Raw genomic sequence first — 24,446 nt, 5'->3', positions numbered from 1 at the left:
AAAAAACGTAGTGTCCTATGACTACAACATCAATTATTTTATTCCATTCATCGTATGGCAATACACATACAAAGATTACAAAACTCGTACAAGTCAACATGAAAACACAGCTCTCCAGCGTAAAATAACACAAATGGCAACAACTATATATGGATATGAAGGTCTTTTATGTATTTTAGCCCACCACTCGTGGCTGTCATGAAATCTTCGAAAGTACCCTTGTAGGCACGTGTGGAACGTCTTGATACAGCTGTCTGTGTATCGCACCACAGTCAGACACTAGTGATGAAAATTTGCCCCACTTGTGGAGAGTCTGCGCGACTTCCACGGCCTGTTCGGATGCGGTTCAGGACAGTTCAAACTGCCCGAGCCTAGTCGAATGCAGGCAGATTCTTGTGGATGCAGAGCAGTTTCAGGCAGTGTGGAGGACAGTATTGTTGCCATCAGCGTTTCCACTAATCGATGGTACTGAATCCCATTTCCGTGGGAGTCCTGGGTGTGGTAAGAGAGGGATGTTTGATTTTAATCTTTTTCGGTCCACAGGGAATAAATCGTTCAATACTGGAATGTCGAGGTTATTAGAGATCTTGTGGCACGCACACAGTAGCGCGCTCTTCCATCTGATATCAAGAAGTGGAATGTAGCTCAAGATGGGTAACCAGTATATGGTAGTACAAGTCAGTCTACAAATGAGACTGCTTACATTTCACGTGTGCGTCTTATTTCAGAATATTGCTAAAGTATGTGGAGGACCATCGCAAAAAGGACCACAAAGGATTTGAACGTCTGCAAAGAAGGACGGCACGAATGGTAACTGGTTGTTTGACTCACGGAAGAGCGTCAGGAAAAAGTTGAAATTCCTGAATTGGCAAGCTCTTGAAGGTAGACGTCAGTTTTTCTACAATCTAGAGATGTTCATCATCCCCTTACATATCGCCTCCGTAAGGACAGTGAAGTTAGACTAATTACAGCCCGCACAAACGCATTTCAGCAATTATCCTTTCCGCGCAACACACGGAACTGGAACAGGAAAAAATCCTAATATGAGGCACAATGATAAGTACTCTCAGTCATGCACATTATAGTGATTTACAGAGTACGTAGGAAGGCGAAACAAAATGCAGTAGTAGCTTCCTTATCACAACTATGCATGGTATCTACTAATATTGGAATCTATCAGTCAGCAATTCCTAATGTACTTCTGAAACATGTAGTAAGTCTTACATGATAGTGTGTCACAGATATTGAATATAAATTGGACATATAATAAACCACGCCTTCTTTACTGACAAAGGTTGCACATTAGTTTAAGGCATTGCAATCATCTAAGTAAGGAGTATGATTCAAATCCCCGTCAAGTGATGCTGATCTAGAATTTCCACACTTTCCGTGCTGTGGTCAAGGTGCGCTTCTGAGTGATTCCTAAATCGTGTGTGCTCGACATATGGAGCAGTGTACCTGCGATGCTGTGTAGGCTCTGGGCTATTCACGTGGAACCGTCTCATGGGCGTTTCTCGTGGAACCTGTTTTTTGCTTCTTACAGCTATTTATTTTGGCCCACTGTCAAGAAGTTCAGATGGACTGCGGCTTCTTCTGTTTTGTATGAATTTTTGTTCATTCTGTGGGAGCTATTTTGCAGTGAGTGCTTGTTTTTATTTTCTGAAATTAATTTACCGTCTAATTTAACTAAATGTCTTACAAACTAAAAACTAACAGTTGAGGCGATCGAATACTGGATAAATCTTCTATTCCGACTGTCTCTTATCAAAAGCCAAAGGACTTACTGTCTCGGAATTGCAGTGAGTGTTGCGCTCTACCGGCTGTTTGCTAGTTGCATACCTACTTTACAATGCTACACTTACAACCAGCACCCAGGTCAGCCCCAGCCTCTTAAACGCTAGAGCCCTGGCTTCCTAGATGTATTTGCCTATATATGGTTTACAAAGCTATGTGGTGCTACTTCATCGTGCATACAGCTAGTACTAGTAACAATTTTAATGATTTATCCAGATAAAAAGAAGAAATTGTGCATAGAATTAGCGTATATTTAGAAACTATTGGTCTGGTTTTACTGAAATGCTGCTGTATAAGGTGAACCAGAAGTCCACAGATAAACCTTCAGTACAGATAAAAACTAGGTAAAATGTCTAGTAAGCATGGGCTCTCAAACGCATACCTTAAGGACAATGGCCACTGGCCCATCTTCGCTACTGTGAGACAAATCCCTGCTACTGAAAACTCTTTGCTTTACACGTTTTGAGAAATTTATAAGGACAAAAACAAGAATGAAGCCCCAGTAAACATGGCCTCTGAAGGGCATAGCTAAGAGTCACGAGCACTTTTTCATCTTCGCTGCTGTGCGACACATTTTTTCCACTGGACACGTGCTTATAGCTCTTAAGGTATTATCCACTTCAGACCCCATGTTTACTGGACATTTTTATTATTTTGATGTGTACAATCAGCTCTGAGAGTTGGTCGGTGGAGTTCTGTTTTATCCTGTATGCTTGCCGAACGTCAGCAGAGGTCTCGGCGTCTTACAGGGCTGCATTATCATCGAATTCTCGGCATAATGTGGCGATGCGACGAGTGCCTCCTAATGCTGGGGAAACCGCACGCGTACTCCCAGCACTGCAGTGACCACTACAGTGACATCATTACTCGTACAATATTGTGTTTGAGGTCTCTGATATTAAAGAGATCTTGATGGCGACTGTATTTACTTTGCCTCACATTCCATACTCCCTTTTTACAGAGTATAGAACTGCAATAGGTGGCAGTGGATGCCTGTCAGAGCTGTACAAGACACATTCTCAGACAACATGTTTCAGGTTCCAGTTGCTTCATTTTAAAGGGTTTCTCGCTGCGTGAGTTTGCATATGGTTCAAATGGCTCTGAGCACTATGGGACTTCTGAGGTCATCAGTCCCCTAGAACTTAGAATTACTTAAACCTAACTAACCAGAGGACATCACACACATCCAAGCCCAAGGCAGGATTCGAACCTGCGACCGTAGCGGTCGCGCGGTTCCAGACTTTAGCGCCTAGAACCGCTCGGCCACCCCGGCCGGCAGTTTGCATATTTTTTGATGTATCGGACGAACGTCGTGTCTGTTTAAGAACTGAACCATGTTACAAATGAGCTTCACAAGTTGCATCCTTGTGCTGTTGTAGCTATTTTCTTAGAAAGAATACGCTCTTCTATGCTTAAACGCGGTCTGACAAGTGTCCACACTCCGCAGTGTCAGACGGGATTTGCTAGTGAGCGTCATTCCATTTAGCTTGGGCAGGTTTCTCCCATTTTCAATAAGTGTCATCGAACAGGCGCACAAAGCTATAGGTCTACTTCTCTGACTTCGGTCTGTTGTAGTTTTCAAAGATGTATTATAACGCTTCCAGAGACCGGAAATCTCCTCTCTAGGAATCAATGTGGGTTCCAGAAACAACGACCGTGAGAAACCCAGCCTGCTCTTTCGTCCACAAGACACAGAAACCAGTAGATACTGGCGTCCAGGTTGATGCTGTGGTTCTTGTCCGCTTGAAAGTTTTCCATACATTTCCCCATTATGACGTATTGATTGAGCATACAGAATATCAGAGTAGGTGTGTGATTGCATTGAAGAGTTTTTTGCAATTGAAACATGTCAGGTCATTCTCAAGGGAAAGAAATTTTCAAACGTAAAAGTAACTTCGGACATAGCCCAAGGAGTTGTTATAGGACCATTACTTTTCGCAATATATATAAATGAGTCAGTGGATAAAGCTGGAAGTTCCAAGAGGCTTTTTGCGGATGATGCTCTTCATTTTCATCATCTTTTCTTTGGGCCTTTGTCCCACTTCACCGCGGGGTCGGCCTTTTTACTATGGATTTGGAGATGTCAGTGTCAGAGGGTGGCTGGATGCCCTTCCTGTCGCCACCCAGTACCCCCCAGGATAGAATGAGTGCACCCCACGTGTCTGCGTCTAGTATAAGCCATGAAATAGTACAAATGTGTTCAAATGTCTGCGAGCCATGTAACTAAGGCGGGACGTGGGGATCAGCCCAGTATTCACCTAGTGGGATGTGGAAAACCGCCTAAAAACCATATCCAGGCTGGCCGGCACACCGGCCCTCGTCGTAAATCTGCCGGGCGGATTCGATGCCAGCGCGCCTATCCGAGTTCAGGAAGCAGCGCATTAGCGCTCTCGGCTAACCTGGCAGCTGCGCGGATGATGCTGTTTTTTACAGAGAAAACCCGACGCTAAAAATCTGTAGTAAAATGCAGGAAGATCCGCACAGGATCGACACTTGTTGCAGGGGTTGTCAGTTGATCCACAACGTAAACAAATGTAAAATATATTGCAGATAAAAAGGCAGAAAGACACGTTATTGTATGATTACACGATTGCAGAACAATCGCTGGAAGCAGTCACATCCATAAAACATCTAGGAGTGATTTCAAATGGAACAACCACATAATACTAATCAAAGATGCCAGGTTCACTGGAAGTGTAGTCCGCCTACAAAGGAGGTAGCTTGTAAAACCCTTGTTCGACCACTACCTGAATACTGCTACTCCGTCTGTCTGTACCAGATGGGACTGATAGAGAACTTAATAAATTTAGAAAAAAAGCCGCTGTTGTGAATGTTGGGAAAATTATTTCCTAACCACACACAGATGACTGCATCCAATGTGTGGGCTGCAACCAATGGCTCCACGAAACATGATCTACACATGTGAACATGTGTGTAGATTATGGTAGAAAAGATTCTAAAGAAGAAAGCACTAAGAAACAATCTATTTAAATTTGTATCCTGTACGATGTAATCGAAATTAAAATATTACGTAAGTTAATGTAAATTATGATTCAGTTCATACTGATACTCAGTTGTACGCAAATAATTGTCTTGTTGTCTGTTATAGAGCTCTGTTATACACTCCTGGAAATTGAAATAAGAACACCGTGAATTCATTGTCCCAGGAAGGGGAAACTTTATTGACACATTCCTGGGGTCAGATACATCACATGATCACACTGACAGAACCACAGGCACATAGACACAGGCAACAGAGCATGCACAATGTCGGCACTAGTACAGTGTATATCCACCTTTCGCAGCAATGCAGGCTGCTATTCTCCCATGGAGACGATCGTAGAGATGCTGGATGTAGTCCTCTGGAACGGCTTGCCATGCCATTTCCACCTGGCGCCTCAGTTGGACCAGCGTTCGTGCTGGACGTGCAGACCGCGTGAGACGACGCTTCATCCAGTCCCAAACATGTTCAATGGGGGACAGATCCGGAGATCTTGCTGGCCAGGGTAGTTGACTTACACCTTCTAGAGCACGTTGGGTGGCACGGGATACATGCGGACGTGCATTGTCCTGTTGGAACAGCAAGTTCCCTTGCCGGTCTAGGAATGGTAGAACGATGGGTTCGATGACGGTTTGGATGTACCGTGCACTATTCAGTGTCCCCTCGACGATCACCAGTGGTGTACGGCCGGTGTAGGAGATCGCTCCCCACACCATGATGCCGGGTGTTGGCCCTGTGTGCCTCGGTCGTATGCAGTCCTGATTGTGGCGCTCACCTGCACGGCGCCAAACACGCATACGACCATCATTGGCACCAAGGCAGAAGCGACTCTCATCGCTGAAGACGACACGTCTCCATTCGTCCCTCCATTCACGCCTGTCGCGACACCACTGGAGGCGGGCTGCACGATGTTGGGGCGTGAGCGGAAGACGGCCTAACGGTGTGCGGGACCGTAGCCCAGCTTCATGGAGACGGTTGCGAATGGTCCTCGCCGATACCCCAGGAGCAACAGTGTCCCTAATTTGCTGGGAAGTGGCGGTGCGGTCCCTCACGCCCCACGTGTTGAGCAATTCGGCGGTACGTCCACCCGGCCTCCCGCATGCTCACTATACGCCCTCGCTCAAAGTCCGTCAACTGCACATGCGGTTCACGTCCACGCTGTCGCGGCATGCTACCAGTGTTAAAGACTGCGATGGAGCTCCGTATGCCACGGCAAACTGGCTGACACTGACGGCGGCGGTGCACAAATGCTGCGCTGCTAGCGCCATTCGACGGCCAACACCGCGGTTCCTGGTGTGTCCGCTGTGCCGTGCGTGTGATCACTGCTTGTACAGCCCTCTCGCAGTGTCCGGAGCAAGTATGGTGGGTCTGACACACCGGTGTCAATGTGTTCTTTTTTCCATTTCCAGGAGTGTATTTAAGTTGAAGAAATCAGCTTAAATTTTACTTTATTGTTAATTATTTTACAGGCGGCATCCCTCCCGAGGAAGGTCGGCATCTATATCGGGTTCCAGGGAGTGGCCCCGCTCAGGCAACAATTCCTTTGTTCCTTCTTTTCTCCCTTTCATTTACACTTACCGACGTTTTGTTCATACGTGATATAATGTAAACATTTTAAAACTAACGCTCATTACTTTGTAACAATATTTAGAGTAATTCTACCCCGATATAACAAAATATACAAAATATGCTGCATCTGTGCCTGGTTTACCGTATAGATAATGAGGTGACACGTAGTGGGTAAGGCGTCATAAACAGATGACATGAGATGCAAATACGTGGTTTTCTACTAAAGAGACGCACGGCTACTGCTTACGGCAGCTGCGGACACTGCCGTGGCTGGTACTCACCTTGATGAGACTGGCTGCGATGCTGGAGCAGGGGGAGACCACGGTCTTCAGGCAGCGGTCGTGCACTACGAAGTTGCACACTGAAACACAAAGGGTGCACTCTGTCAGCTACCTGCCGCAGCAGCGCGCGACTCCAATTCTAGGTTCAAAATGGTTCAAATGGCTCTGAGCACTATGGGACTCAACTGCTGTGGTTATCAGTCCCCTAGAACTTAGAACTACTTAAACCTAACTAACCTAAGGACATCACACACATCCATGCCCGAGGCAGGATTCGAACCTGCGACCGTAGCAATCCCACGGTTCCGGACTGCGCGCCTAGAACCGCGAGACCACCGCGGCCGGCTCCAATTCTAGGTATCCGTCATCAACACAGTCAACCCTCGCTAACTTTTGTCGTAGTTTCAGAGCTCAGTATGTGAAGCTAAGTTATCCATTACGACTAGACAGAAACGATGAGGAGGAGCTTTAGTGTTTTGCTGAGCTTTACAAAAAATCTCTGAATACTGGGAACTAGAAAAGTAAATGCACGGCATGAAACAAAACACAACTAAAAGTAAAACACAATAGGTACGCAGTATAAACACTTTATGCATCCCATGATGATAACACTCCATACATGAACACTAAATTCACACATACATCTGACAGCATAGAGTGCACAATGGCTAACATAAGCAAACAATGCAGAGAGCAAGAAACATTTTAAAAAATAAGGGAAAAAATCGAAATATTACAGAAATACGCATTCACGACCAAAATATCATACATAAACTCCTCTTTGCTGCTGTACATGTGTTAACTGGTCAGAACTGAAACGGGCAGAAACTGGTATAATGCTCAGAAAATGCACAACCAAGTCTAAACATTGCTTCAGGAGAGTCAAATCAGTCAAGATTCACAGATCACGCAGTGAGTGAAAACAACACCTCTAAAAAAAACAGATAATGGCAGGGCTATAAACAGAACAAACGACAACATGGTCACACTAAACCTACAAGAAAATTAGAAACACGGTAAACCAACTGTAGGACGTAAGAATGATGTGACGTGACTGGATAAACGTTGGCAATAATTCATTGTTTATTTACTGACTGAAAATACAGGGAAATCAAGCCACACATACCGACCTCCGATCACCGCCAAATTGTTCACAATAACAATTCTCAGTACAGAAGTCTTGGAGTAACAAAGTTTGTAACTACAAAGAAAATTGGTATCGTCACAAATAAAAGTGTGTCATCAAGCTACATTGCATTCAGGTGTGCTGAAGTGTCGTACAGAGACAAGTTTTAAAGAAATAAATGTAGGACGGTTAATATTTTAGAGTTTTAATGATTTTAATCATATTCACATAACAATGAAAACGGCGCCAATAACCTCACTGTTAGTCCGAAGCACATACGAATAATCATCATCGTTTACGCTACGGTAACCTAATTATTAGCGTCGCTAGTACAACTCAGTTGCTTTCAGAACAGGTCCAGATGACTCTCCGAATAGCTTGTAATCCGAAGAGATCAAAGTAATACCTGTCCTTCAACATCTCCTAGAGTCGTAATTAGAGCGAGATCAACGTGAACACTTTTAGATGTCGTCAGCAATGTGCAAATATTCTTCACAGTATTAAGTCCATTGCATATTAAAATAAATGGAGCACCCAGACAAAAGACGAAATGAAACTTCAGGGGTTGAGAGGATACGTGATGTCATATCAGTGATTACAAAATCGATTCAAATTTACAAAGAACTTGGCAAAATGAACCAACTTATTAGTATGGTCTGGAAGCACGCACGGATTCGGTTGGGAACGGTGTCATAAAGTCTTGCGCCATCTCCTGAGGCAAGCTGATCCACAACTGTTGTAAATGGTTCTTGGTATCATCGATGAACGGAGATGACGTCCGACTTGGTCCCAATACACATTATACCGGGGCAGATTGGGTGATTTATTGGTTACGGGAGGACATCAGCACACGCATCCAGTTCATAGAGACACGTGCCATATGTGGACGAGGACTTTCTTACTGAAAGTGGTGCCATGATACTGTCGCATGAAAGATAACACACGAGGACGCAGGATGTCCGTCACTTATCGTTGTGCTGCCAGAGTTCCTCATCCACTACCAGCTGTGACCTGAAGCTATAACCGACGACTGCCCACACCTCGATATTAGGAGTAACATCGCTTTACCTGCCCGGGCTGCCACCATACTCACCAGCAGTGGCCATCTGCTTTAGTGAAGAAACACATAACGCGATATTCGTCAGCAGTCCACGCTTCCTGACACGGCACCACTCCAAACGCAACCGTCTGTGTTGCGGTGTTAACGGCAGCCTACCTATGAGACGGCAACTCCCTAGTCCAGTTGCTGCTACTCTCTGACGAATGATGCCGTATTACTTAGATTGCAGGCAATCAACTACTAATTCTTCGATGGCCAGCGCAAATGTGAAGGGGATATGATGTGTTTGGTGGACAATACGCCGATCCTCCCTTTGGTGGTCAGACGTTGTCGACCGAAATATTGACGACGAGTGTTCCTGCCCTTTAATAACTTGTTCATAACGTGGGGCCACAGTCATAATGTATTTCTTTAAAGTCAGTACCATCATTAGACTGTTGTTTACTTACAGTGTTACATTTACACTTACACAATCATGATTTCGGCTTCAAAGTGCCATTAACAAGTGTTTTCTGAAAGCAGATTAGACAATAACAGTGAAATACTTAACGAGTGATATAAACGTATAACAATCCATATTTGTAATGCTTACTTACAAGTGTTATAAATTGCCTAATATGGCATATTGTCGTATTAAAATACACTATTAGACGCATTGTCTAAGAGTCGACATATCTGGCAGAGCTTACTGCCTTGTTTCATTACTGATGTAATAACTACCACAGAAAATAAATTGCTCCTAACCTTTCCTATTCCATTGTACATCGAGTCCAAAGACTCACCTGCTTGTAACAGGAATTTCTTTGACCAAGACAATTTGACACTTAGCGAACTGTTATTCAGTCAAGATGGTGTACTCAGTAATGAAACAAGGCAGTAAGCTCTGCCAGATACGTCGACCCTTAGACAATGCGTCTAATAGTGTATTTTAATACGACAATATGCCATCTCAGGCAGTTTATAACACTTGTAAGTAAGCATTACAAATATAGATTGTTATAAGGTTATAGCACTTATTATGTATTTTACTGTTATTGTCTAATCTGCTTTCAGAAGACACTTGATAATGGCACTCTGAAGCCGAAATCATGATTGTGTAAGTGTAAATGTAACACTGTAAGTAAACAACAGTCTAACGGCGGTACTGACTTTAAAGAAATATTCCTGCCCTCTCGTTCGCACGCAGCCCAGCATCTGTGATCAATCAACCTCCGCCGCTGCTCACGCCCCTTATATCCCGCATCAGGCTTGGTAACAACGCTAAACACGAACAGCTCTAATGCACTTTGTTGGCCGTTCTATCTTCCACAGAGAATTCCAACTCTAATTATTTACAGACCACATCTCGTTGGAGCTTGCCTTTTTTGTCTGATCAGCCAAAACATTATGACTAGTACCCACCGCGACGTTGTATGTCGCCTGGTGGCGTTTCGGTCACGTGACGCATAACAAACGTATGTAAGCGGAGCAGACACGGGCAGGGGATCACCCTACCGAAGATATTGGCTGGAAATGGGGAAGTCCATTGAAATAAGCGACTTTAACAAAGGGCAGATTATTATTACTCACAGCCTGTCAACGAGTATCTCGAAAACGGCGAAGCTGGTCGAATTTTCACGTGCTACTGTAGTGAGCATCTGCAGAAAGAGGAAGAAGGATATGGAAAGTACCTCTAGGCGCTATAAGTGTGCACCGTGGACAGTTCTCGGGTGCGCTTGAAACTGAATTAAGTTTCAAGTTACCTCGGAAAACGTTTGTACGAAAACGTTTGTACGTTTGTGAACGATACTGTACATTCATAAAAAGTGTGTGCAGATACTTAATGAACTTTCATGGTGATCGATCAGTGATGATTAGAATACGGGATCTTTGATTAATACATTGCTTTCAACTGGCTTTGAAGCGATTTGTTATAATAACAATTCAATTGCCTGATTTCGTGATTGAGAGCAATAAAAATCAGGTGGCATGCTTTTACTTTGAGACTTGGATTGTAGCGGTGTTGAGATATTCCCACTTACCAGTCCATTATTCACTGTTTATTTCTCGCATACTTGCATCTACGGTCGGCGTGGAAGAAAGTCAATGGGATAAACGTAGGCTTCCGCGGCCGTTGTCACAGACAATAAAATTCTTCAGGGTTGAGGCCGCATTGTCATCTGTAAAATTTCGACGTTTCGGCGATTGTTGCAAGGCGCGTTCCTCAGGGAGTGTTGCTAACTGATCACTGTGAGCAGTTAGCAATACACCCTGAGGAACGCGCCTTGCAACAATCACTGTGAGCAGTTAGCAATACACCCTGAGAAACGCGCCTTGCAACAATCGTCGAAATTTTACAGATGACAATGCGGCCTCAAACCCTGAAGAATTTTATTGACAAAGTCAATGGGACAATTTTAGAAGACACTGCGGCGATGCAATGGCGAGAGTTGAAAATTTGTGCCGGACCGGGACTGGAACTCAGATGCGCCGCTCCTGTAGAATTTTTGCCTTAACCGGTTCGGCCATCCGGACACGCTTTGCGTCAAACCGAAATTCCCAACTACCCGCTCGCCGCACTGCGACGATCCCTGACCATTAACCCCCTGATTCCCGTCAGATTCCTCGAGCTCAAAACTTTCCTCTGCATGTAAAATATGCAGTACTCTTCCTTATGTCGTTCGTATGACAGGAGCTGTTTCGATCAGTTAAAAAATTTTAAATGCTTTTCGTCCAATACCAGGCAACGGCCTTGCCGCAGTTGATACACCGGTTCCCGTGAGATCACCGAAGTTAAGCGCTGTCGGGTGTGGTCGGCACTTGGATGGGTGACCATCCAGGCCGCCATGCGCTGTTGCCATTTTTCGGGGTGCACTCAGCCTCGTGATGCCAATTGAGCAGCTACTCGACCGAATAGTAGCGGTTCCGGTCAAAGAAAACCATCGTAACTACCGGGAGAGCGGTGTGCTGACCACACGCCCCTCCTATCCGCATCCTCAGCTGGGATGACACGGCGGTCGGATGGTCCCGGTAGGCCACTCGTGGCCTGAAGACGGAGTGCTTTTTTTATTTTTTTTTCGTCCAATACTACGTTACTATGTTACGCAATATCTGCTTTCTTCTATGATTTCTGTTTCGGAGTGTCCTTCACGTGGACGATCTTCAAGAAAAGCGTGGCGATAATGAAAATATGGAACCACACTCATATCGAATTTTCACCCACTTTGAATCAACTTTCTTCGGCGATAAACCACCACAAACAAAACATTTTATGGTGACTTGATATTGAGTGTTTTCCATGTCAAAATTGTTATGCTCTATGTCATCATTTCGTCGTTGTTTGTAATTTCTAGTCCAGAGGTGTACGAGTTTAAACGATCCCAGTAACCACTCATACATGAATCGCAAAGCGTACGCGTCTTCGTAATGGTGGCAGTGTTTTTAGTCGCGGGCCAGATGGGCGCGCTGTGCAGCTTGGAGAAGCGCCGGCTGAGGCGGCGCCGTCGCTCGGTCGCTGCTGACGTCACCGCAGCCTGGGACTGGCAGAGCGCGCCCGGCCGGGCCACAGCGCCGCATCGCCGCGGCTTAAAACAAGAGCGGACGCTCTCCAGCATACGTCTGTGCTGAGGGTACAGCGTACCAATATTATCCATTTTCTGTCACATTACCTGAAAGACCGAGGGAATATGATTGTCTCTATGCCTATATATGCGATACAATTATATTCGTCTTATTCCAAAGCCGGCCGTGGTGGCCCAGCGGTTCTAGGCGCTTCAGTCCGGAACTGCGCTGCTGCTACGGTCGCAGGTTCGAATCCTGCCTCGGGCGTGGATGTGTGTGTTTTTCCTTAGGTTAGTTAGGTTTAAGTGGTTCTAAGTCTAGGGGACTGATGACCTCAGATGTTAAGTCCCATAGTGCTCAGAGCCATCTGAACCATCTTATTTTATTCTAATGATCCCAACGCGAAATGAATGTTAGTGGCAGCGTAGTGGTCCACAGATTTCTTCGAATACATGTTCCCTCAATTTACTCAACATGACTTTGCGAGAAGTACGTCGTCCCTCCTCCAAGAATTTCAATTTAAATTCCCTGAACATCGTTGCTACATTTTCGTGTAGGCTAAAACGGTCTTACGATCCTAGGCGCGATCCTACGAATTCGTTCGATGTCTGTTGTCATGCCTGCTTAAGAACGAATCTAAACGCTAGAAAAATATCCTAGGGTTAGACGCACTAGCGTCTGGTATCCGATTTCCTTAGCAGATTCGTTGCATTTCCCAGAACCCTTCTAACCAATCTAATTCTTTCATTGTCCGCCCCCAGTAGCTGAGCGGTAGCCGGCACGGTAGCTCAGCGTGTTCGGTCAGAGACCTGGCGTGTATCTGTATTAAAAAAAGAAATAAATAAAAAATAAAAAATAAAAAAAACTGAGTGAAAAGATGAACAACGAACTTCAACTGATGTCATGTCACGTCCGCTCCGGCCAAATACAACGAACAAAATTTTAAAAAAATAAAAAAGTGGTCAGCGCGACAAAATTTCTACCCTAAGGGCCCGGGTTCGATTCCCGGCTGGGTAGGAGATATTCTCCGCTCAGGGACTGAGTGTTGTATTGTCCTAATCATCATCAGAATCCCCATCGACGCGCAAGTCGCCGAAGTGGCGTCAAATCGAAAGACTTGCACCCGGCGAATGGTCTACTCGAAGGGAGGCCCTAGTCACACGACATTTACATTTGTTTTTATTCTTTCATTCACTTTATTTAATACTGATTTTACGTGATGGTCCCATTTAAAAGAGAGTGGTGTGCAAAACTTAATGGCGAAAGCGACTTTCGCATGATGTGCCACTGCCAAGTAACATAGCTCGATGGAAGTTCGACCGTGCACAGTAAAAACTGCTACAGCGTAGCACAGAAGGTAAATGAAAGAAATACGCAATAATTACACTAAAGTCACCGCGATTTATGATGTCAGTTGGACATTACATACAGCGGGAGATTGTTCTTATGTGGATGTGTGATGAAGACGGGCGTCAATGCATGCTCCCATGCTAGCCACAAGACTGGTAAGGATTTCTTGTGGTAGGGAGTTCCATCCACTAGCAGCGCGGTTGACGGATGTTTGATGGTCGTTAGTGCTGGTCGGGGAAACGGGCAGTCCAGTCTATTCGCCGAATATCCTCTCGTTCCAAGAGCCCTTCCACGTGCGATGAGCGGTATCCACAAAAATGAAGCCAGGGCCGAATGCACCCCTGAAAATAAGCATATGCGGAAGGCGTACAGTGTCACAATAACGCTGACCGGTGACTGTACCGTTCTAAAAGATTTGGAGTTCAGTACCTTCATGCAAGATTATACCTCCCCACACCGCAACACCTGGACGACTAAAACCATCATTTTCGATAATGTTCTGGGTGCATTACGTATACCCACTCCTCGCCATATCAGGGTACATCCAACATTGCCGCCCGTGGTGATCCCACACCCTCTTACGAACCATATATCGCCTTCTGTAATGTCCAGGCTACCACCGTGAAACGCGAAGACTTCAGTGTAATTATTGTCTTTGAATAAAAGTGTCATTCCTGTTCGCCTCAATGTGGATTTCTTTCATTTAAGGTCTGTGACATACTGTAGCAGTTCTTTCGATGTATGATGCAAGTTCCATTTAGGTATGTTTCTTGGTAGTGACACATCATGCGAAAGAAACTTTCATCTTTACGTTTTGCACACCAATATAGCTTCTTGTTATTACTCCTAAGTAGTTACACGGTGTGACGACGTCAAAGTCGTCAGCATTATCCTTATAACCAAATACTTTCTGTTTATATGGCTTTATCATAGGCACTGTGTTACGTCAGCCAGACGGACCTCTGCCGCTCCTACGTCGCACTTCATCTCCCATCGCCGTGCATTGTTTACTTCCCCCGTTCAGAACAAGTACGGAATTGTGCATCTACATATGTACTCTGTAAGTCGCCTTACGACGTTACGGTGAAATGTGGGAGGACTACGATTGTAATGTATCAGAGTGTAATTCCATTTGCGTAAAGAAAATTTGTTCCTCTATACCTAACTGTCTTCATTTTTACTCTCGTGTTCAATATGTGAAGTATTTGTTAGACGGGCTAAGATGTAACCCCGTGTTGGAACGTTTGCTTCCAGACTATAAGGATAAGGCTCTCCGTGGAATACACCATCTTACATGTAGTGTCCCACAGGTACTTGTAGAGCACTTCCGTGGCGCTCTTGAAATCTTTAATCCGATGTGTTACGATTAATCGTACACCTCCTCCATGGTTGAATTAAAAGTTTTTAGCGTCTTCTGGTAAATCTCAGTCTGGTAAAAATATCTATGGAGTCAGCGTTCAGATACGCGGGGTAGAATTTTTGTAGCCTACCTACATTACTTCCAATAGTCAACTAACTTAGGTGCGGCATGGGGTTTGCCATAAGTGCTCTGCGGATTTTGAATTTCATCACGTTGTTAGTATAGATAGATCGGTAAAAAGTGTCGTGGTTTTACAAACGCGTTTCATAGACATTTTCCGTTCGGTATCGAGGGGTTCGTTACTGACAGATTCTTGACTTTTGAAGCGGTACATGTCAGGCAATCTAAGATAAAGTTTGCCGCCTCTAGTGATCCGTTGACTCCCTGAAGGACAACGTTTTATGATATCACCTGAACAGATTGGCAACGAAATATCTCCTAGTTCGTCGTGATTGCCTCCTGTCTTTTCGAGAACTGCACTTCAGTGCCCAAGCCCTGCTCATGTTATCCTTAGAGGGACCAACATTCAACTGGAGACTAGTAGATGTCTCTTGGAAAAATTTGCTCCGATTCAGTCGCAAATCTTGAAAATAGAAGGGACAGTATACAGCCATACACGCGACTGCACCGTGCATTTAGAGACGGACCAGCATGAGAAATCGTCCGAATGTAGCCAGTCGCTTGCAGCCCAACAAGCTGCAGCCAACAAATCAGGTAATCAACTAGCGCCGAGCAATTCTCTCACCTCGATTAAGCTGTAAACTCCCATGGAGTTTGTAACATAGCGTATGTATGTGTGGTTCCTAATGTTATCTCCGCAGGGTAATTCTCACGCCTACAAATGATTAAGATGACCTTGCCAATGACTACCTACTTCCATAAAACGAAGTATCGTGTTGTGGTTTTACTTCACTTCAGTTTAGCACATCAAACCAATCACTCCTACCGACCTATCGGGATGTTATTAGAATGAATCACAACGTGTATACCGTAAATTGTTATTTTCAAATCATGTACAGCGCAAAAAAATTTATAAATGTGAAATACACAATGTCAGATTCCACCCTACATGTAATTTCGAGGTTAGCAGAACATATGTTTGACTTTATTTAGACAGCGCCCCCCGCCCTTCTGGTTCTCTGGTTATTAGACGAACATAAGTTGGCTGATACTGAATGGCGGGGAGAAAAAGAAATCCTGCGGCATGACTGGCACTTTCAGAAAACGCTCAGTGGACACGCAAATGGAACTCAACATATTTACTGTGAGTGTTTCCCTGTCCGCCTAACCGGAGTGCGCCTAGGACAGACAGCAGTTGTACTGCATCGATGACCTGCTCACTGCGGCGCTAGGCTCTGTACAAATGACATACGTGGCTTACTTGCAATTCTCTGTCTACACAGTGGACGTAATATGCCATCCGCAATCTCTGGGGCTGAAAGTATCTCAGTGCAAGACAGAACACGAGTCAAGATTTCTTTTCGCTCACTAGCCAGAAACAGAAATCCGACTCAAATATTCTCCCATAAACAAGCACTTTAGTGTGTGTCAGACTCCACGTAGAGCTAAAGAATCGCCACTTGAGTAAGCAGAATAACAGCTCTGTCACGGAGAAACGATTTCACGTGCTCCCTGTGTCGAGGGTAACATTTCGCTAAATCTAATCGCCAAATTCTCCATTATGGCTTTGCCAACAGACTATCTAGGTCGATCCCTGGAGGGAACTGCGGTCTATCGATCCCGGCAGAGAAGTGCCTTCATTTGAACTCCAGAGGAAAGTGTTGCTTCACGCCATACTTCGCTCCCTCCTGAACATGCAGTGTCTACGTTTGTGCTCAGCTGGCGAATCCCAGCGGCTGCCACAAAAATATTACCTCCCAGTGCATGGGACATCAATCTGTCAGCAAATCACTTGAAGCTCATACTCCTTTCAGAAGATTTTCTGGAACTTTCCATACCCCGTAGTACCTCCTTATCACTCCGCCAACCAAAACCGCGTCTCTGCTTTTCGGCGGGAAGCGTGTCCCAGCGCTTTTCTTAGGAAGGTTCCTCGGAGGATCGTTACCTCCGGCCCCCGGCCCATTCTGTCATCGCTGTGGGGGTTCTGCGGCCTCCCAACATTTTAAACTGTCGCACATGGCGAATTACCTTTATCCAAATTTTAAAAATTTCGCTGTTGGTTGGTTGTATGAACCTCGCTCAACAGTGAGGTCAATAGCCCCCTTTCAAAACTAATGAAGCGGATGAGGCTAAAATATTTAAAGGTACATTTCAAAAGGTAAAACATGAAATTAAATCTTATAAACGCTGGTCCACTTTCACTCACACTTATACACACAAGCACAAAATGAGTGATGGCGTTACAATTGCCTCAAAAATGCACGATCATTTATTTTCCTACATATGCATTAATACGTTTGCCTACTTTGACGTGCTTGAGGTGATCTCGAGTTGTAGATTCTAATTTAAAAAGCATGTCAGTTTCTGTCAAGATAACAGCAATTCTTTTTATTTGTAATGTTTCTGGCCCTTACAGACTCAAGGTGTGAAATTGTACACCTGGAACAGACTCCACGGCCAGTAGGTGACCTATTTACACACTTTTTTTTTTAGAAGTATACAGTGTTAATTAATTTCTCTGTAGCAGGTAGAATTTCATTTGGGACAGAAAGTGGCATTAAGAAAGTACTGGCTTGGGATTTCCATAATCTTCGAAACTGGTTCCCAGAGTTAGGCTAAAGAATAGATAACACACACGGAACGCAATACAGCAACTGAAAGGATAACTGGCGAAAACTGTTGGCCAGTTATGATAGCAGATTCTGCCTTGGCGTAGGTGATTAGTCCCACACACATTGGTAAGTAAAGCAAAGCACGGAAAGCTAATAGGTGAAAGAAATATACAGAGGGTCTGTATAAGGGAAAGAAAATTAAGGACAATATTATAGGAGGATGTACCTAAAGATATGATACTGCGAGAAAAATTTGACACAGCACTAAAAGACCTCTGTAGAAAGAAGGCACCTGGAGCAGACGACATTCCCTGAGAATTACTGAGGTCCTTGGAGTAGCCAGCCGTCACAAAAGTATTCCAACTGGTATGCAAGATATATGAGACAGGGGACATACGCTCAGACTTCAGGAAGAATGTAATAGTTGACAAAAAAGTTTTCTCTGTATACTATCGCGTCATATTACAAAAAAACTATTGTTGGAGAAACCATCGTTTTACCTGCGGCTACAGTAGCTTTCTCTTAGATCTATTGATGTATTTTTCCTGTCCAGAGTCACTTTCATAATATCGGAGATTAGGTCATAATCTTAAAAAAGTTGATATAATTGGTCACATGAGGCAGAAGGAATGGAAACTTTATTGTAACAGGTTTAGGTTCAAGTGGACGTAGGTTGCCGTAGTTATTCAGAGGTGAAGAGGATTGTACACGATAGGCTAGTATGGAGAGCTAGAGGAAACTAATCTTCGAGCATCAGTCTTGAGGGAGCAATAAATAGCCTACCGTACATCTGTGTTGTTTTTTGGATGGATACTGAATGGCAGAGACCTTTATCCAGCTTATGCTGTTGGCGTTGCTACAATGGTAGCGAAATGTGCTCTCCAACATGTCTCAACTCCCGTGGCTAACAAGCGTTCAAAAATGGTTCAAGTGGCTCTGAGCACTATGGGACTTAACATCTTAGGTCATCAGTCGCCTATAACTTAGAACTACTTAAACCTAACTAACCTAAGGACATCACACACATCCATGCCCGAGGCAGGATTCGAACCTGTGACCGTAGCAGTTCCGCGGTTCCGGACTGCAGCGCCTACAACCGCACGGCCACCGCGGCCGGCCTAGCAAGCGTAACTAGACCTGTCCCCAATAAACATTTAGACATAAGATAGAGGTGTCGTGATAAAAGAATCTCCTAAGACGGCATCTGACACAACTTCGATAGTTTCTCACGACCAAAGGTCTGCATACTGCTAGGAGGAGGCTGTACAAGACACAGATGATCCTCTTAGAATTCTCGTATACATCCTCTCTACTTACTGAATCTAACGTCACTGATGGCGGACAGTTACTTCAGGGTGATTATTCCTTATTTTATTTCTCTGAACAGTATTAAACGATGTAATGAGAACAAAGACCCACGTTGTCAAACAATAACTTCAAAGCTGCAACGGTTCACGGGTCTCTCCTGAAAGTGTTCTAATGTCATCGATAAACCCTCCAATAGGGCGTTCTCTCCGTTTTTTCTCATTTCCTTGAGTCCAGCAACGAACATCTTAGGTCCATGTACCACTTATTCGCCTCGCTACGGAGTTGTAAAAATAAAACTGGCCTGGAGATTATTTAATTCTCCTTTAAATAGGCAACTCAACTTACATCATCTACCCCAGGTGCAAACTGCAAATAAAGCAAGTTGCGTTGTATTCTTCGGGCCAGTCATATTCTATATTCTGCCCTCCCCCCTTGCATATTTTGCTCTCGACTCTATTTCATTTTCATTATAGCGACAACCACAACTAGTCTTCTCCCTGATCCTTCTATTTTGCCGTCTCTCCTACTAACACCTAACATCTGTCTCTCCGTTGATCACCGAAGAATCTCACTTTTTGAAAGTTTTTTTCATTACTATGACTACCTAATAGATATAATATAAGAAAACGTTGATATAATTGGTCACCTGAGGCAGAAGGACTGGAAACTTTGTAGTAATAGGTTTAAGTTCAAGTGGGCGTAGGTTGCAGTACTTATTCAGAGGTAAAGAGGCTTGCACAGGATAGACCAGTATGGAGAGCTGCGATTGCCTTTCATTTTTAAAGGACTGCGACGATCGATCTCTAGACTGCCCATTTTTGTGCAAACGCGACTGGACCTGTGCACCTTTTATACACCGCGAACAAATAGCGAAGGATAAACTGGGCTTACACCACGGTTCTGCCGAACTGAAGAAAGTCCTGCTTACCAAAATAAGCCGCACCAAATGCTGAAAGAAAGTGTCGCATCGCACTGCTAAACGAAATGTCGCGCTACATCGAGAAGGACCGAGCATATCCGTGACGTACCGAGTAGTGCCGAGAAAATTCGAGCCTCGGAAGCTGGCTGCACACTGTACATGTAAGAAGTTTTGCGCGATGTGACCGACCCCGATATACCTGATATCTGCTGAATGTGGAAGCTAGGGCAGCAAATACAATTCACTATCACGCCCATCGAACACTGTAGCGCGATCCTCGTCTAGTGAAATGACAGTAGAGACAACATTTAAAATTGGACGTTAGAGACAATATTGAGGCATTCCACAGCTTTCGTGGCGGCTTCCGTAATACGCACAGCGCCCCGAGTGGCCCTACAAAGTTCCGTAAAACGATCTGACTGTACGGTCTGCGTGTCGAACAACGATGTGATGTGACAGGCAACAAGATTCATGTAACAGTCCAACTCGTACCTATTGTTTCATGACCAAAACAAGACATTCTCATGTCCTATAGTCGTAACTAATGATGCCGTTGTATGAACCAAAACATTCGTATCGTCATCTGCAAATCGTAGCCCGCAGCAAGATGTGATGATTGGTACGTTCCAAAACACATGTACCTTCTCCAGCTCAATACTCCGCTATTAGTTGTCCCGCAGAAGAGGTGTATTTGACTTTCAAGTGTATGTTGTTATGTTTGATGAAAAACATAGTGAATACCGTTTATGTAATTCGAAATATTTATCTGATAATAATCTTTTTTGAGCTCAATAAAATTTTGTTACGCTATGTCCAAGTTATTTTATTTCTTAAGAAAAACTTGTTTCCGAGTTTCTGCTCTCCAACCGCTTTTCTTACGTTAGTAAACAAGAAAAGCATTCTTCTTTTCCCCAGCGCTAATCCCGTTTAGTATGGGGTGCGCTTTTTCAGGATTTGGCAAATTTTATTTTAGTATTTGTCCTTGTGGCTGGATGGCCTTCATGACGCCACTGTCGTCAAGGGAAGCTAACAGAGGGAAGTCGTGTGCGCTACCAGTCTATAAATCGTGTAAACTTTGTTCGATATGTAATCTTCTTTTAATTGTTCGTGTATCATATGTTCTGGGTAGAACGTGGCGTCAGACCCCCATTTGCCTAAAGGAGTGTGGGCAGCCGCCTGAAAACAAATTTAGGCTGGACCGTGTACCTGCTCCCGGTCGAGTCTGGTTTACCTCCCTGGCTCGCAAGCTAGCTTGCTGCGGGTTACGCTGTACGCTATACTAGCAGAGAAAAAAGAGTATTACATAGGACAATTCTGGAGAGCGAAATGCGTGTGGAATTATTTACTAGATTTGCTAGTGCAGCGCCCAGTAACATCGACAAACCTAACTGTCGACACAAGCCTTCCGCACCACCGAAAGTCACACTCCCTTTACCGTCAGCATTCAAAGTGTAACAGCCTCCTGTGTAACAGCCTCCTGTGTAACTGTACAGCGTATAACCCTGCCGCTACCAGTGTCCACAGATTAAATGAGCTCCTTTTCTTAACGGACAACACTTGTCAAGCTTCCGATGCACATTGAACTCAAAATTTTCGAGCATAATCGAAGAGTTGTCTAGATGTATACGTGCACTCTGAAAATTACTGCATACCCGTCTTGGTGACTAATGAGAGATTGTTGGGTAGGCAAAGATTATTAACGTTCGCCAACGTTTGAGGTTCACGCGGAGATAGAATCTCGGCTAGGACATTCATCATCAGGAGGACAGTAGGTGTTTTGCCTAATAGTAGGGCGCAGCTGGTTCAATTTGCATTTACTGTATCAATGTCATCAGTTATGGTCGAACAGCTACAGCAGGACAGAATTTGCTCCCTTTGTAATAACAGTTTATCGTAGGACACTCGAGCAACGAAGGGTACAAACGGTTGGAGAAAAGCACAGGCCATTCCCATCTTCAGGAAGTGTCGTCGGTAAGATCCGCATAATTATAGGAATACACCGCTGACGATTTTATACAGAATTATGTAGCTCATTTTATGTTTATATTTTATGACAAAGTAACAATTGTAAAGTACCTAGGAGTACCAGTGTGGAGTGCTCTAAAGTGTTCACAGAACCAGTTGTACGAAAAGCAGATGACTGGCTAAGATTTATTAAAAGAATCCTAAGAAAACATACACCGTTTGCGTACTACAAGTTCAACACGCTGAAGACGGAATGCAACAAACGTAAAATACTTGAATATGACGAAGCGTAGTATTTCAACGCTATCGCACAAAATTGACAAGATTAACGCCATCTACTTTCTACACAAAAGAAACGCAGAGGGTTTCTCATTCAGAAATCGCATTTGAATGTTAGCTGTTTGAGACAAGGTCGTCTTGCAGCTCACATAGGAAGGACAGACGTATTTCAGCATGTGTGGGAATTCGACAACGGCAGCATCGTGGGCTATGGAGACTGCAGTGTAACGTCCCGCTATATTGCATTTCGCAATGGTCATGATTCCACTACTGTCACGTAAATGTGGAATCTATGGGTTCTGGAGGACCATACTCAGTGCTGCGCAGGATATCAGAAGCAACACGTAACTAGCGCCCGAGAGGACCGACGTAGTGTTCATTTGGCTGTACAGCGATGAAAAGCTATAGCACATGTTCTTGAGTCCGCATATCTGAATGTTTTCAGCAAGACGAGTATCCATACGGACAATGTGACGACGTCTGGACCGCCACTGACTGTTAGCATGGCGGACATTGTTGAGGCTTCACCTGATGCGACAGCAGAGAGGTGCTCGCCAGCAGTGGTGCACCCGACCACAACAGGATACAGGAGTGGCATTGCGCCGTCTTTTCAGACGTGAGCACAGCATCAGAATCGACATATTCGTGTCTGGAGGCTCCGAGGAGAACGAACGTTACCAGACTGCAACGTTATATGGGCCGAGCACATGATTTGGTCTTTTTGAGTTGCGGCCCGGCGTCACAGACCATGAAGTTCATCACAGTATTATTATCTTTTTATACCTCATTTTATTTGCTTATTTTACTAAGTTTAAGGAGACAGATGAATCTGATGATAATCGTAAAGTTCGAAAACGGTTTGTGAATGAAACAGAGAAATTATAGTTAAAGACCGTTTTAGAAGGAAGGAAAGACGGAAGATTAGGGTTTAACATCCCGTCGACATCGAGGTCATTACAGACGGAGTACAAGCTCGGACTGTTTCAAGGGTGGAGAAAGAAATCGGTCGTGCCCTTTCGAAGGAATCGTCCTGGCATTTGCTTGGAAGGATTTAGGGAATTCACAGAAGCTAAATCAGGATGGCTGAACGCGGATTTGAACCGTCATCCTCCTGAATGCGAGTCCACAGTGCCGAAGTGTATTTTGGTTTCTAAAAATTCTTAAACATTGTATAGCTGAAATCTTCAAAGTGAACACGACACTCCTCGTCACGATTGCCTTTTGTTCGCACAGTTGATAATTTGTGCAGTAGGGGCTAAATTTGTGACGTTTTAACCGATTTTTGTGCCCTATCTCCAAGGATTCCGTGAAGTTGTGTTTCAACAAAATAACGCAGGAGCATATTTTGCTCATGCTGTCCTGGCCTACCTCAATACATAGGGTTTTCGGCTGTTGCGCGGACCAGCACTTTTCCAGATGTCTGCGCCATTGAAAACCTCTGGTCATGCATCGCTGTGATATCGGCACGCCTTCACTCGCCATCCAGTAGCCCACGGTTGAAGCATACTGGCACAGAGTTGAGGCAGCATTTCACAGCGTACCAGTACTCGTCATTGAAGATAATTTCCTCTCGATGCCCAGCTGGGCTACAACCAGTGTTGCTTCTAGAAATGACAGCAAGTCCGCACCCTGTATTTTCGGTTGTGCAAAATATTTGCATCTGACGACGCAATTTAATCTGTAAATTTCACAGGAGGATCAGGAATTTAGAAGGACTGTACAGTGTTTCGGATCCACAGCGCTATTGTGCGGCTCGCCTATTGATCGTTATTCACAATTAATATAACATTGGCAAAGCAAAATGTTAAAAAGAAAGAAAGAAAGAAAGCTCTTAGCACTATGGGAGTTAACATCTGAGGTCATCAGTTCCCTAGAACTTATAACTACTTAAACCTAACTAACCTAAGGACACCACACACATCCATGCCCGAGGCATGATTCGAACCTGCGACCGTAGCGGTCTCACGGTTCCACACTGAAGCGCCTAGCAAAATGTTCATTTTTAGCCATTTAGCGTAAAAGTGTGCAGGACACGAGCTAAGACAGCCAACCGACCGAGTCTCCTTTCACTACTGTTCTCTAGCAGGGGCACCCTCGGAGAGGTGGCCTGCTGGTCATTGTCCGCACACAGAGGGCGGCACTCACTTGATCGAAAATAACGA

The 24,446-nt window shown here is 44.5% G+C and overlaps 1 protein-coding gene and 1 pseudogene across 7 annotated transcripts in view; one reads left to right on the top strand and one right to left on the bottom strand.

Annotated features, from left to right (window-relative positions):
* LOC126253529 (diacylglycerol kinase theta) overlaps positions 1-24,446 on the bottom strand; it is a 741,186-nt gene that overhangs the window by 504,535 nt on the left and 212,205 nt on the right. For all 7 annotated transcript variants that reach the window (XM_049954942.1, XM_049954916.1, XM_049954934.1 and 4 more), the window contains exon 2: positions 6,646-6,725. In XM_049954942.1, coding sequence (XP_049810899.1) covers positions 6,646-6,725 — 80 coding nt within the window. The remainder of the gene's footprint in view (positions 1-6,645; positions 6,726-24,446) is intronic.
* LOC126205578 (5S ribosomal RNA) lies at positions 11,553-11,670 on the top strand (annotated as a pseudogene).

The sequence above is a fragment of the Schistocerca nitens genome, chromosome 1, assembly GCF_023898315.1.
Source record: "Schistocerca nitens isolate TAMUIC-IGC-003100 chromosome 1, iqSchNite1.1, whole genome shotgun sequence".
Classification (NCBI taxonomy): Eukaryota; Metazoa; Arthropoda; class Insecta; order Orthoptera; family Acrididae; genus Schistocerca; species Schistocerca nitens.
Note: the sequence above shows the minus strand (reverse complement) of the source record. Positions and strands in the feature narration are given on the sequence as shown.